A 12309-nucleotide genomic window follows, 5' to 3' on the forward strand; every position below is an offset into this window, starting at 1 on the left:
ATGCACACACAAACCTTGACACACACATGCACACAGCACACATACAGAAAGCCACTTCATCATCAAAGAGATTTCTAATTAGTTGTGAGCTGCTGATGTTCCTATAGCAACCAGGGACACTTGTACCTGTTATTCTAGTATGCACACTGTGTATCTGCGCATACACCCACATACTGTAGATAGGATTGGACATATGTGTGTGTCATGGTCAATATGTTAAACCCCTGAGATGCTGTATCTAGTCAGGCTTCACAGTTTATCAAGAAAAGGGTCATTTTGCTGTGAAGCAGCCCTTTGACACACTGTGGCTTTGATACAGAATCTATAGAGCGACTTGTGAGAAGGTTAATGATACATACAGAGACTGCTATAGGTTACACATGTTAATTGGGTCTCGGTGGTGACCACTTTGGGAGGTGATTGGGTTTATGCCAGTGGAGTATGGAGTGAACGTCTTCTAGTTAACCTTTGAATGTGAACCCTTTCAAAGGATCAGTTGACAATTACGTGGCTCATTGAGTAAATATCTTGCTTTGATTTGCCAAAGAAAACATTTTGATTGGAGGCACACACCTTTGTACCACATCTCAGGATAAGAGTGCTACAATAATTAAGTGTCCGTATGATTTCACATAAATCAACATGTGGTTTTTTGTGAGTATACAAACTTTGATATTTCTAAGACATGTAAACTACGCAGATTTGTTTCCTGATGTAATGTAAGGTTGAAAGCAAGGTTGAAAATGGCAAACTTGTGATCAAAACGTGATCAGTTGCATAAACATACAAACGGATGAAGACTGATCAATGTCTCTCTCTATTATCATATAATATTTATATACAATCGATCACCAAACAGTGTGCACAATGCATCCTGACATATTGTGATCACATTACAGAGCGGCGTGCCCAGCTGCTCCCCTTCCCATGCTGCATCTCTCCTGCCACCTGTCCCATAACTCTACTGACTCACTCACTATGTGTCAGTGCAGCTTCTATTCTCAGTAGCCATTGTCTCTTCTTGTTTAGACAGGACGTTGACAGTAAGTAAGGTTTAGGGTGACAGGAAGAGAGGAGGTGGGGTAAAGGGAGAAATGGAAGGACAGGTGATTAAGAGTTTCCTGGTCTGATGTTGTAAATGCTGTTCTCATTATAAACTGGTGGGAGTGCAGCCTGCTCTGTAGCACACACAAACACATGCGTGCATTTTCACGCCGGTGTTGTATCCACCAAACATCACGTCCAAACTGGACTCACAAAGGTCATTACAAGTCTGACATGCTTAAATTCAATCCATCAGTGCTCCAACAAATGAAAAAGAATAGAGACAGTATGTGTGATGATTTGATCTCCTTTGTCCATCATCACAAACTCAGATATCTTTGATACTAGAAAGCTTAATTTCCAATGTTAAAGTCCTTCACTGACAAGTTGAAGCACCCAAATGTACACTGGGTTGGTTTCTCTTTTAATAAGCCTTGGAGCAGCTTTGGCATCCCAAACATTTCTGATAAGATGAAAACACTGATGATGTTTTAGCCTCGGTGGACCCTTACATAACAAACTCTCAGGTGCTCCTAACCGAGATGGTGGAACTACACGTCACTGTATGTCTTTATTCCCAGATATGGCATATACAACAAATAAAAGTACGGAGCTTAAAAAGAATCTTGTATAATGAGCGTTGCAAATTTTTCATTAAGTGAAGAGAATATTAAAGGAGACATTTAAAATTGTCTTGGAAATGTATTCTGAAAAAAAAAAAGAAGAAATGTCAAGATTAGCACCTATAACTGCTACAAATGATATTAAAGAGTGTGTTAGTATTGTCAGAACATCAGATTACAGATTTACAGATTCTTGGGGCTATAGTGTCCATAAAATGGCACCAAAATGTTGCTTTGAAATAATATTCACACATTCATCTATAATAAAAATTTTGAGTAGCCTATAAAGACAGCAAATATCCAGTATCCTACTGGGACTGCATTTATAAGAGTCCAGAAACAGACAAAGGTGGATAACATAGCTCTAACAGCTGGTCTGTGTGCTGCATTTTTCTGTGTATAATGGGGTAATGCGTCAGTAACACAGGACTTGGTATCTATGCTTTATCAGGGAAATATTAATGAAAGGTATGTCCTAAGTTAGACTGGTAGCTGGGCACATCTTTTTTAAGGGACAAATACACAGTCAAATACAAATCTACTATGTGAATCTTGATCAATTTCAAATGGATCATAATTGGGTCCAAATATAAGCAAAGCAAGCAGACTTGATTTGGGGTAAAATATCTTCACTTTGCCTTTTACTGAATTCTGCAGTCAAACCATTGCTGCAAATAAATAATATATAAACAAGGCTGCTGTTTCCTGGAATTAAAACATTGTACTCAGGTTCGTGACACTGTAATGTATCTGTGTGCGCCTGTGGTGTGTATGTGTGTGGGCAAGGGACCATTTAAAATCGTGTCAGTGCTTTCTCTAACCCCCACAGGACCGTGCAGAGTTTCAAACACATAGCCAGAGGCAACAGCAACAGGGCACAACAGATGTTAAGCTTTGATATGACACAGGCTGCAGGCAGAGTTACAGACATGATGAGAGATTTAAGTTAATTTCCAAGTTAATGAGTCACATATTTATACGTAGATTAGTGGATGAGAAAAGACTGTCTTTTATTGGCTACATATACTCAATATTTCTGTGGTTTTCAAGTGTGCACCAACACCCACAGATTATTGTCAAACTGTTGGATGACAAGGTATTCACACCTTGATGCTACTCTCAAAAAGGAGTAATGATTTCCTTGATCGCAAATGATGCCTTAGATAAAAGGCACGCCCCCATCTCCCTGATCAAAGTGCAGCTTAAGTACTTTCCGCCGACAATCACAAGCTCTCTCCCCTCTCATCAACTCTCATTTGTACCATGTTTTCTTTCTCTTACTGTCTTGCTTTATATCCAGATGTTATTGTTAAGTCCTCCAAACAGTTTCTGCTATGGTGATGTTTCTTAAGTTAGGGTTTCCTGTAATAAAGCTCAACACCTGTAAGTCACCAGCACTAGAGTTGCTTTGTCATGCAACTATTGTCTTATCACAATACCAGCTAAAGGGATAATTCACTAATTAAGGGAATGCATACAGTATTTTGTAGCATTCCATGTTTATCGACAGTGCTTGTGGAGGTCTATCTCTCAGTCCAGCATCATCTTGTCTTATCATCCCCTTTTTGTCTGTATTTAAATATAAATAAATATTGCATAATAACAGAATACCTTGGTACGTCCCTCCTTTGGCTCTGTCTGGATAATAATAATAAAAAAAATAATTGGCTCCCTGCACTCTGAATTTCATTTGAGAGCCAGTTGCGTCTTTTCTTTGCCATATGTCCCTATTAATCACCGTGTTTGACCGTTATTCTTCTCCGCTTACCTCGCTCTTTGTGTTTTCCCTTTATCAACCGTGTCCCTAAAAATTCATAAACATGCACTGTGTGTTCTGGGTTTCAGTCAATATTTAAGTCTACTTCAGGCCTAACTAGGCCCAATCAGGTTTAAATGCTTTGCTTCTGCCATGGTGACACATGGATGGGCTGTCTCTTCCCCCGTGTTGAAAGCCAAGCCTGCTCCTTAAAGAAGGTGGCTTTGTGGGTAATGTGTGTGTGTGTGACGTAGTGTGTAAGCGCCGGTAGTCGGAAATATCAGCCACAGAGAATAGGTGTACGCCAATAGAGGAGAAATAAGTTACCACTGTTAGTGAAGCAGGAGTCAAAGGCATCACAGAGAGGCTATGTATTAGGCCTGCTGCAACGCTGGAATAAAGTGCCCCATTCTCCACCACAGAGTTGGTCTGGACTCTTTGTAAAGCTTGTTACCAGCTACGAGCCAGGCTAAGCTAAGTGACGTAGCGTCATACCAGTGGCCAACTACCCAACTACGGTTCGGGGCCTGAGACTGGAGAGGTAACACCCATCAGGACTCTTAGTTTCTCACCTGTCCATTAGTCACCCCTGTTCCCACAACCTCCAGTCACCTGACCAACTGCTCCTGTAGAACTGCTCTTAATTTAGTCCTTAGCTCTCAACTATAAATAGGAAACTGTGGACCCTCCATGTTTGCTAGGTTATTAATGTTGCTACGTAGCCATTGCAGCCCTGCCATTTCTGCCCACATGTCTATTTCAGTATGTAACCTTGTCACACCCTCTTGACCTTTTGGTATTTAAGGCATATCTACTACCCTACAAAGGAAAAACTGCACTAACTATGCTAACAATGAAACTGAGAAAAATGGCTTCACAGTTATTTGACTGTCCAGCCATCTGTTATAGGTAGTAAAGTGGTAAGGAAAGTAATTTTCATGGCTAAAAACCATGAACAATTATTTGACCTATGACCCCAAAAAGGCAGATACTGCACTCTCTGCACTCTGTCTTTGTATCACCTTGAACAGATATATAGGTAGTGCAAAGGCAAAGTGCAGTAATTACAATCTTAGTATCCTTTTCTTGAGGAAATCTAAATCTAATAGTAGTAAGTGCAGCCTAAGCTCTGATAAATGAAGGCAGAGCGCAGTAACTACACTTACTGCTGTTTGCTTGGTTTTGGTTGAATTTTGGAGTTGCAATTTTTACATTGTGTTTTCTCTAAGATAGAGAAAGACTAAAGTCAGACAACTTGTCACCAGATAAAACAGGTATTTCAAAGTTCAATTTAATCATTTTTCAGTATAGTGCATGTTATGTATGTGGAAACAGAATACATTATTTCCATATTTAGAAAAGGCAATAGGCACTAATTTTTATGTGCTACGATGGTCAGTATACTTTTTCAACAGGATAAGTGGTACGTCAGCATAGTGATACCTGTGTGAATGAATTTGCACTTTAACAGTAAAGACACTTAAACTTTATCCTGTGGTTCAGCTCATCATTTATTGCTGTTAAGTGAAGAACCATAACACTACATTACACTAAAATCCACAAGAAACTGTGCTATTGCCTGTTAAATCTGTGGTGTTGTATTTACTTGTGTACTTGAAAAACCTTGAAGTCTTAATAGTCAAAAGTCTGCAGGTTACAATGTGTAGAAGAGAGGAAGGAAGAGAGAGGAGAGAAACAGATTCACAAAAAGAGTCGGACGGCCCACAAATAAAATACAGAATATGCAGACATCATGACCATGACATGTTAAGTGCATCCCTGCTCTCACTCTGCTGTATAACATCTCTGTGGTGACTCACTTGCCAGGGTCAAAAAACAGTCATGTAGCCCATTAAAATGATTGTTTAGGAGACTGGGGACAAACCATATTGCATTAATTGCCTGCTGCTGCCATTGTTCCCCAAAAGATTAGCCCTGTGACCACAGTTTAATTCACTAATGAATGTAATGCCAGTGTTGCAGGACGCCAAAATCACGCATTATAAAGAAAACCTCAACAGCCAGTCTCAGAACGAGACGTTCTCAGCTGGAGAAGTGCAGGAAAAATTTGCTTTAATAGAGTAGCCATATCTGAGATAAAGTGTGTCAGCGCAACCTAGAAAATACAACCAGGGTTTCAATTATCTGCACAGCGGGGACTCATTCAGTGCCGTCCTATGAGCCAACAGCAGGCTGGCAGCTGAATAACCATAGAAGTCAGGAAAATGGAAGCAATTCAAGTTATGCTATGCAGATAAATATTCAAATAGGCTGCAGGTAGAGAACTGGCTGATCGCTATCAGGAGCAACCAAAGTCCAAGCGAATCCACAAAGAAGTGGAAGTTGTCATGCTTTGTCTTGCAAATCCACACAGCAAAATCGAGTTAAAAATGTACTCGACCTCAGTACTCATGTTGGGCAAATGACATATAGCTTATTCTCAAAAATGATCTGAATCTTATAATATTTGAGTCAAATGCGTTGAATGAAGTATGACAGGTCTGGACTGATGGGTCTCTTGGTTTGACAGTGTCCCTGTAATGTTCTTAAACATCATGGAGAGCTAGTTTCAGAAGTGGTCTGCAGCTCTTCAGTGTCTTTAATGAAGATTCAGGGTCAACTTGACTAGTAGCCTAAAACAGTAGCACTGACTGAAAGTGGAATTGAGCTCCACAGTAATGACCGAGCTAAATCAGACTAAACTGCCATTATTAAACAATAATGGTAAACAGACTTTTTAGGTTTTTTATACAGAACACAGATGCTTCTCCTCTTCTCTCAACCCACGCTCTAAAGCTCATTACTTGAGAGCTCATCACATAAGCGGTGAAAATAATTCAACTGCTGCACAGGTGCAGAAAAGACGCTCTCTGTTCTCCAACCAGTGAATGGTTAATTAATTGCGATAATTAATTGAGAAAACTGCATGGTAATTGATGAGGCAGTGACAGCTCTGGCCCTTAGTCTGAAAACAAATTTCATAGCTGTTTTATTTGGTACTGAAGTGATTATCAAGTAATTGTCTGGTACAGTAATAACGTGTCTCCATAGAAAAGAGTTGATTTCAGCATACTGGCTTTGAAGCATATTAGAGAACATTGACAGAAAAAAAACAATCAATACAAAGAGATTCAGGTGCTTTCACACCTGTATTTAGGTTCATTTCATCTGGACCAAGGGGGAAGAAAAACATTGTTTTTAGTTCATTGTTTTTATTGGTTTGTGTTCACACTGGCACACATTCAGGTGATGAGTGGTGTAAATGTTACCATGGTTACAAAAAGATTTCCATAGCTACTGTATATGTGCAGTTTTTACATGTCACTTTTGAGGCCTCTTCCTCCAATCTGCATACAGATTTAACAGTGGTAAAGCTTTTTTCATGCTAAAAGCACATACTGTCATTTAATCCTGTAGTTGATCTGATTTGCTTTCTCACCACAAATGAACCCCACCAGAGTCTTAGAAGTGTAACAAGACCTTCCTTTTCAGGCTTGAATAACACTTTCATACCAGCTCAAATACACAGAACTAAAAAAAGCAAAAGCCTCAGAGTTTGTTTGAACTGCACCAAACAGGTTAGGTGTGACGGCACCCTTAACTGTAGGAATGACGGACTGTTTTGTTCTGTTTTTCTTACAGACCGTAGGTCAGGGTCAGCCAAAGTGCTGTGACCAATTCTACAAACACAGATTGTACTCTGAAGATAGTGCAAGCAATAGATGTTTGTTGTACAGTAAATCAAAATACTAGTCACAGTGTGGTGATGCTGTATCCTCGAACTACTTCAATATGTGTATACTGTAGAATTATCGATCTGCAAAACACTGGTCAAAACTAAATCTTGGTGACTTAGGCAGACTCAGATAGTTACCGAAAGTGATCCATCACCTTTTCAACACACATGCATTTTCTCTTTCTCTCTCTCTCTCTCTCTCTCTCTCTCTCTCTTTGGCTGATCCTTTGACGTCTGGCAGATCATCTGAGTGAGCATGTTTCTCTCCATCTGGTTGCGTGTGAGCCAGGTCACCGTCTGGCTGAGATATGAGCTCCTCAAGGGAACAACGAAGGAACAGGCTTCTCGTTAGTCAGAGCACCGAGCCTCCACTCTGGGGACGTAAACAAGATCTTGGGTCTGGGCCTAGATGTGCCGTGGTGCATCTCAGTATGCAGGGACAAAAACAAACATATGGAAACCCCCAGAGACTGATCTTACACTGACTAACTGATGTCACCTGAATCAAAACAGGTGTCATTGCTGCAGGAGAACATGGGTTAGCTTCAACAGGAGGTTGTTAGATGCTTCGTATTATCAGCACAAACACTACGACTTCATGCAACAATACAGAGATTAAGACTGAAAGCCTTGAAGTCCATATCTATCTATTTTTAGGATTTACACATTTTTCATCTTTTTTTTTTAAATTCATTGTCAGTTCCAAACTATCAGACACTTCCTACACATGTAGAAATTGATTTGACAGTAAATTCTGTGAAATGACACTTTCTGATGGACTCTTTTCTGGCAGACTTTTGTTTTCTTCCTGTGGCTACACGATTATTGACAGTAGAGTGATCACAAAGGATGTCAGCACTTGGTGAAAGGTGAAAGGGTTTGTGTGTAGCCTGTGTGTACATTGTGACAGATACATCCTTCGGCCTCTGTCATCATATTGAAGGGACTGAAATGTTTTCTGATTAATGGCAGATTCCTGAGAGACACTTTGACCAAACCAAATTAAAGTCTTCATATAACAGTGATGGATAATGTAGTTCTGGGGACATATCTTCCCTGAATTTTGACGCTGTATTAGTCAAAGCTGTCAATGAATTGTCTGCTAGGCAGTATATCTCCAGAAAGCTTATCCATTTACACACACATATGAAGCAGTAATCTAAAGGAATTGTAAAAATTGCAAAGTCAAATTTCTCTATCAAGCCATGTTATTTGCCTAATTAGTAAATAGCATTCATATTTAAAATGAATTTGTTATTCCAGGAGGACAATATTTGCATTTTATTTGCATGATAGAAAAGAGTGCTACAGCTATTTATAGTGAAATGTTTTCTGTAACAGTCAGTTGAATTGCACTCATCCCATGACGACATCATCATAACAGTGTCTCCAATCTGTTTTCTCAGCAGCACTTCGGCTTCATCTGCATTTAAAGATGCGAGTCTCCTGAAGAAGGCTGCTGTAGACAGTTGGTGATAAAAATTCTTTAGCTGTCTAGTCATGTCTTTGTGCAACAAATCTGTCCACTTCATTAACACACTCATATCTGAAGAGGAGCCTGTTGCCCTCATGCTGCAGTGCCATTCAAGGAGATTCTGATTCGTGACTCTTATGCTGTGTTGTGTAAGTGTTGCATATAATATGACAGGGACACTAGAGCACTGAGCGAATCATTACTCATCATGAATCCAAGGGAAATATACGGAATCTGTGAGGTGAAGATATGTTTTATCAAATTTTTACAGGCACTCATAACAGCACAATTTGTAATTTGAGTCCAGACGGCAGCAACACTGAAAGATACCAACTACTTTTACATGTCATTGGTTGCTGCTGCATTTAATTGGGCAATAAATGGTTTTCCTTCTACTTTATCTACAGCTGCATTTTCTACCTGCGGCCAAAATCTGTTACAGAAGGGGAGAGATCCATTCACAATCATTGTAGTCAATTAATCTGTTGATTATTTATTCATTAATCAATTAGTCGTTTGGTCTACAAAATATCAGAAAATGGTGAAAAATGTAAATCACTGTTTCCAACAGCCCAAGATGCAACCTAAACCTAGTCATAGAGGACTAAAGAAAACAAGAGTGGAACAAGAGATTTTTCTCAAAAAATTACTCAAAATAATTAATTGTCAAAATTGATGGCTATTCGTTTTCTCTTGATTGATTCATCGACTAATTGTTGCAGCTCTAAATTATTGTTTTGTAATTTCCAATTTCCAGTGTTAAGAGTTGATATGTACTTCAACCCTTCTGACATCATATCTGTCTCTCTATCTCTTATACACACACATGCACACACAATCCTAGTGATGACAGGTATGAATTGTGTGTCTGTGTGTGCAGATGTGTACTTGCAAACTGCAAAAATTAATAGATTACAAATATTCATTTGTCAAGTTAATGACAGATCAATGGATCAGATTGTGCCCCATTATTATCATAACACCAACAGATGTAATAGCCTTTAGCTGGCCACAGATAACAACAGTGTCTTCCATCATCACTGGAGCGAAGCAAAGCACAAGAGCCAATCAGGCTTAAGACAAGATGTGATAAAGTAGAATCCTGGTAATTATAAACATGAAACTGACAGAAACTACTCGGGGGTCTAAAGCAGGACGATCAAGCAGGATAAAGATCAACAGAATTCAGGAGAGGCTGTCCAAGACTGCTTTCTGATTGGTTTGGATGAAACGTGTGACTCCGATGTCATTCTGCACCCAATCTCAGAACAATACGACGGGCTTTGTCTGTCTGCAACAAAGGATTGTGTCTTCACAAATAGCACGGTTGGCTATACTACAATTTAAAGGTATCGACTCAATGAACCACTATGGTAACACACTTATTTATAAGTGCACTGGCTCCCTGAAGGTGGCAGCTCATGTCACATCATAAACTGGGTTAAATGGTGTGTAAAACTTTAATGACACTGTTAAGCTGAATAAAATACTTCAGGTGGAACATCTGTGGTTTAGCTTCAGGTTACACTGGAATGAATCACATGAAGAGTATTTGTCTTTACAGCAGCTGGACAAGTAAATGCAGACAGTCACTAACCCCATGAAAAACTAACATCAAAAATAGCTAAATCAAATAGTCATAACTGTGCTGAGTACAAGAAATAATGCTTGATATTTGCATCCTGAAATGTCAAGACAGTAGCAGCACCATTACTTGATCGTGAATCTGTTTCTGTGTCACTGTGACCTGAAGGGAACTTCACTCAGCAGATGCTGCTCTCCCTCATCCTCTGTTTGCCTTATCGATCTCCAAACACACACACTGTATGTGTCTTTACAAATAAAACACAATCAGACATGAGCATAAAATCTGTTTTAGTTATTTAGCTCTAGGCCAAAGTGACATTAAATGCATGCAGCTGTTGCGCAAGCATCAATTTCAGCATTAATACAACAAATAAGACATATCCCCCATGTTGTAATAGGTGACCATGAAATAATCAAAATGCAGGGTGGTGTTTGAAAGAAAAGAAACAGATCGAGAGCTTTAAACAGAAGTAGAAAGCAATTTGCATGTACACATATCGCTACTGAACAATCACAAAGCATACAATCATAATCCAAACACGCAAAAATCATCTAGACACAGTTGTTCTTCACTTCCTATAATAAACTGCTGCTGTACACAGGTTCTCTTGAATCTACAGCAGCACGATCGAGGAGAGACATCAGCAGCTCCACCCCGCGGTCGCTGCCTGACCGCACCTCGGTTGTAAACCCTCCGACGCAAAAAGACAAGCGCATCATTGGCAACTTTAATAACCAGCTCCGCAGCAAAAACTACAGATCACATCCAACAAAAAACGTGCTGACCTGCAACTCTGTAGCTTGCAGGTAGACATATATTTGCAAGAAAGCCAAACCAAGACGAGAAACAAGAAAACTTCACCTACCTCCTCCACTGTGAGAGGCATGCAGATGCGGTACTCCTTCATCAACATTGCACAACGGTGAAGGCAACACACAGGAAGATGCGGTCTGTCAGAGTTCAGTCTTGATAAAGATCCTGCAAGTCAGTCATTTAGTTGAAAGCATTTATGTAACGAGATCCACAAATTCACTAAATCCTTTCCCACTCCTGCATCAGCAACACCTCCTGCAACGGTACCGCTATGTGAGTCCTTACACACACCAGGTCCGAACAACAAGAGGGTCTTCCAGCCCTGCTGCAAAGTCAACAAATGCAAGTTTTATATATCTGCTTCAACAGCATCAGTTTGCCCTCTGGATAACGTTTGCAGGGTAGAAAGTTTCAAGAATTCGCAGCAAACTCCAAAAACAGGACGGCTCCAACAACAACCGCAGCTTCAAGCAGCTTCTCTCGCAGCCGCTTCTGTCGCGTCCCGGACAAGGATTGAGCTCTCCGCAGTCCCCTGGTTCTTCAGACACAAACAATCTCCGTTTTACCGTGTTCACTTGGGAGCAGTTCCCCAAATCTGTCCGCGTATCTCCTGCTCCTTTGAGTTTTCTGCTGACAGCTTAGTCCAGGGATGCGCAGCCGTCTGAAACAGCTGCGTCAAGTGAGCGAGAGAGAGCGCAGCGTGGAACAGGAAATACGACGGATTGACCTTCACTTTTAAAACCGATGCAAAACATTGATCTACTGTATTATAGCAATATCCAATAGAAAACAGTTATGATAGTTCATTTGTAAACACATCTTATCATTATTATCCCACGGCGGTGCACCCCTAAAACAAACATCTATTCTATTCCAATGTGATTGATTCGATTCAGTATCGGTGTTTGCATCAACTATTCAATAAAATTTTATTTTCATATACATAGGAAGTCGTGTGGGTTATTCTGGCTTGTTGAACACAAGCTTGCTCTCTGCACACGCAGCGCAGAGCTCCAGGATCTCAATGATCTCCATTCACAGAAGCAGGATGATAATCTACAGTCTATGTCAAAGCAGAAAAGTGAAGTTTTAACCATTTAGATGCAACATTGCACCAGCTGTCACACAAAACCTAGTCGAAGTTAAGCTAACATCAGAAGTGCAGCATTGCATAACTAAGTTTCATAAGAATGCATCTACAGGATGTGGTGGTAACTTCCTCTCTTGTTTGTATTATTGACAAAACAGAACCTCTTTCTCTGGCTTATTGGAGAC

General features: G+C 40.0%; 1 protein-coding gene across 2 annotated transcripts in view; it reads right to left on the minus strand.

Moving 5' to 3' along the window:
- The window catches only part of LOC121883420 (cytoplasmic phosphatidylinositol transfer protein 1-like), a 51338-nt gene extending 39622 nt beyond the window's left edge, over positions 1 to 11716 (minus strand). For both annotated transcript variants that reach the window (XM_042391668.1, XM_042391667.1), the window contains exon 1: positions 11087 to 11716. In XM_042391668.1, the coding sequence (XP_042247602.1) occupies positions 11087 to 11134 (48 nt within the window). In that variant the 5' untranslated portion in view covers positions 11135 to 11716. The remainder of the gene's footprint in view (positions 1 to 11086) is intronic.
- Between the last annotated feature and the right edge of the window lie 593 nt (positions 11717 to 12309).

Source organism: Thunnus maccoyii, chromosome 18 (assembly GCF_910596095.1).
Source record: "Thunnus maccoyii chromosome 18, fThuMac1.1, whole genome shotgun sequence".
NCBI lineage: Eukaryota > Metazoa > Chordata > Actinopteri > Scombriformes > Scombridae > Thunnus > Thunnus maccoyii.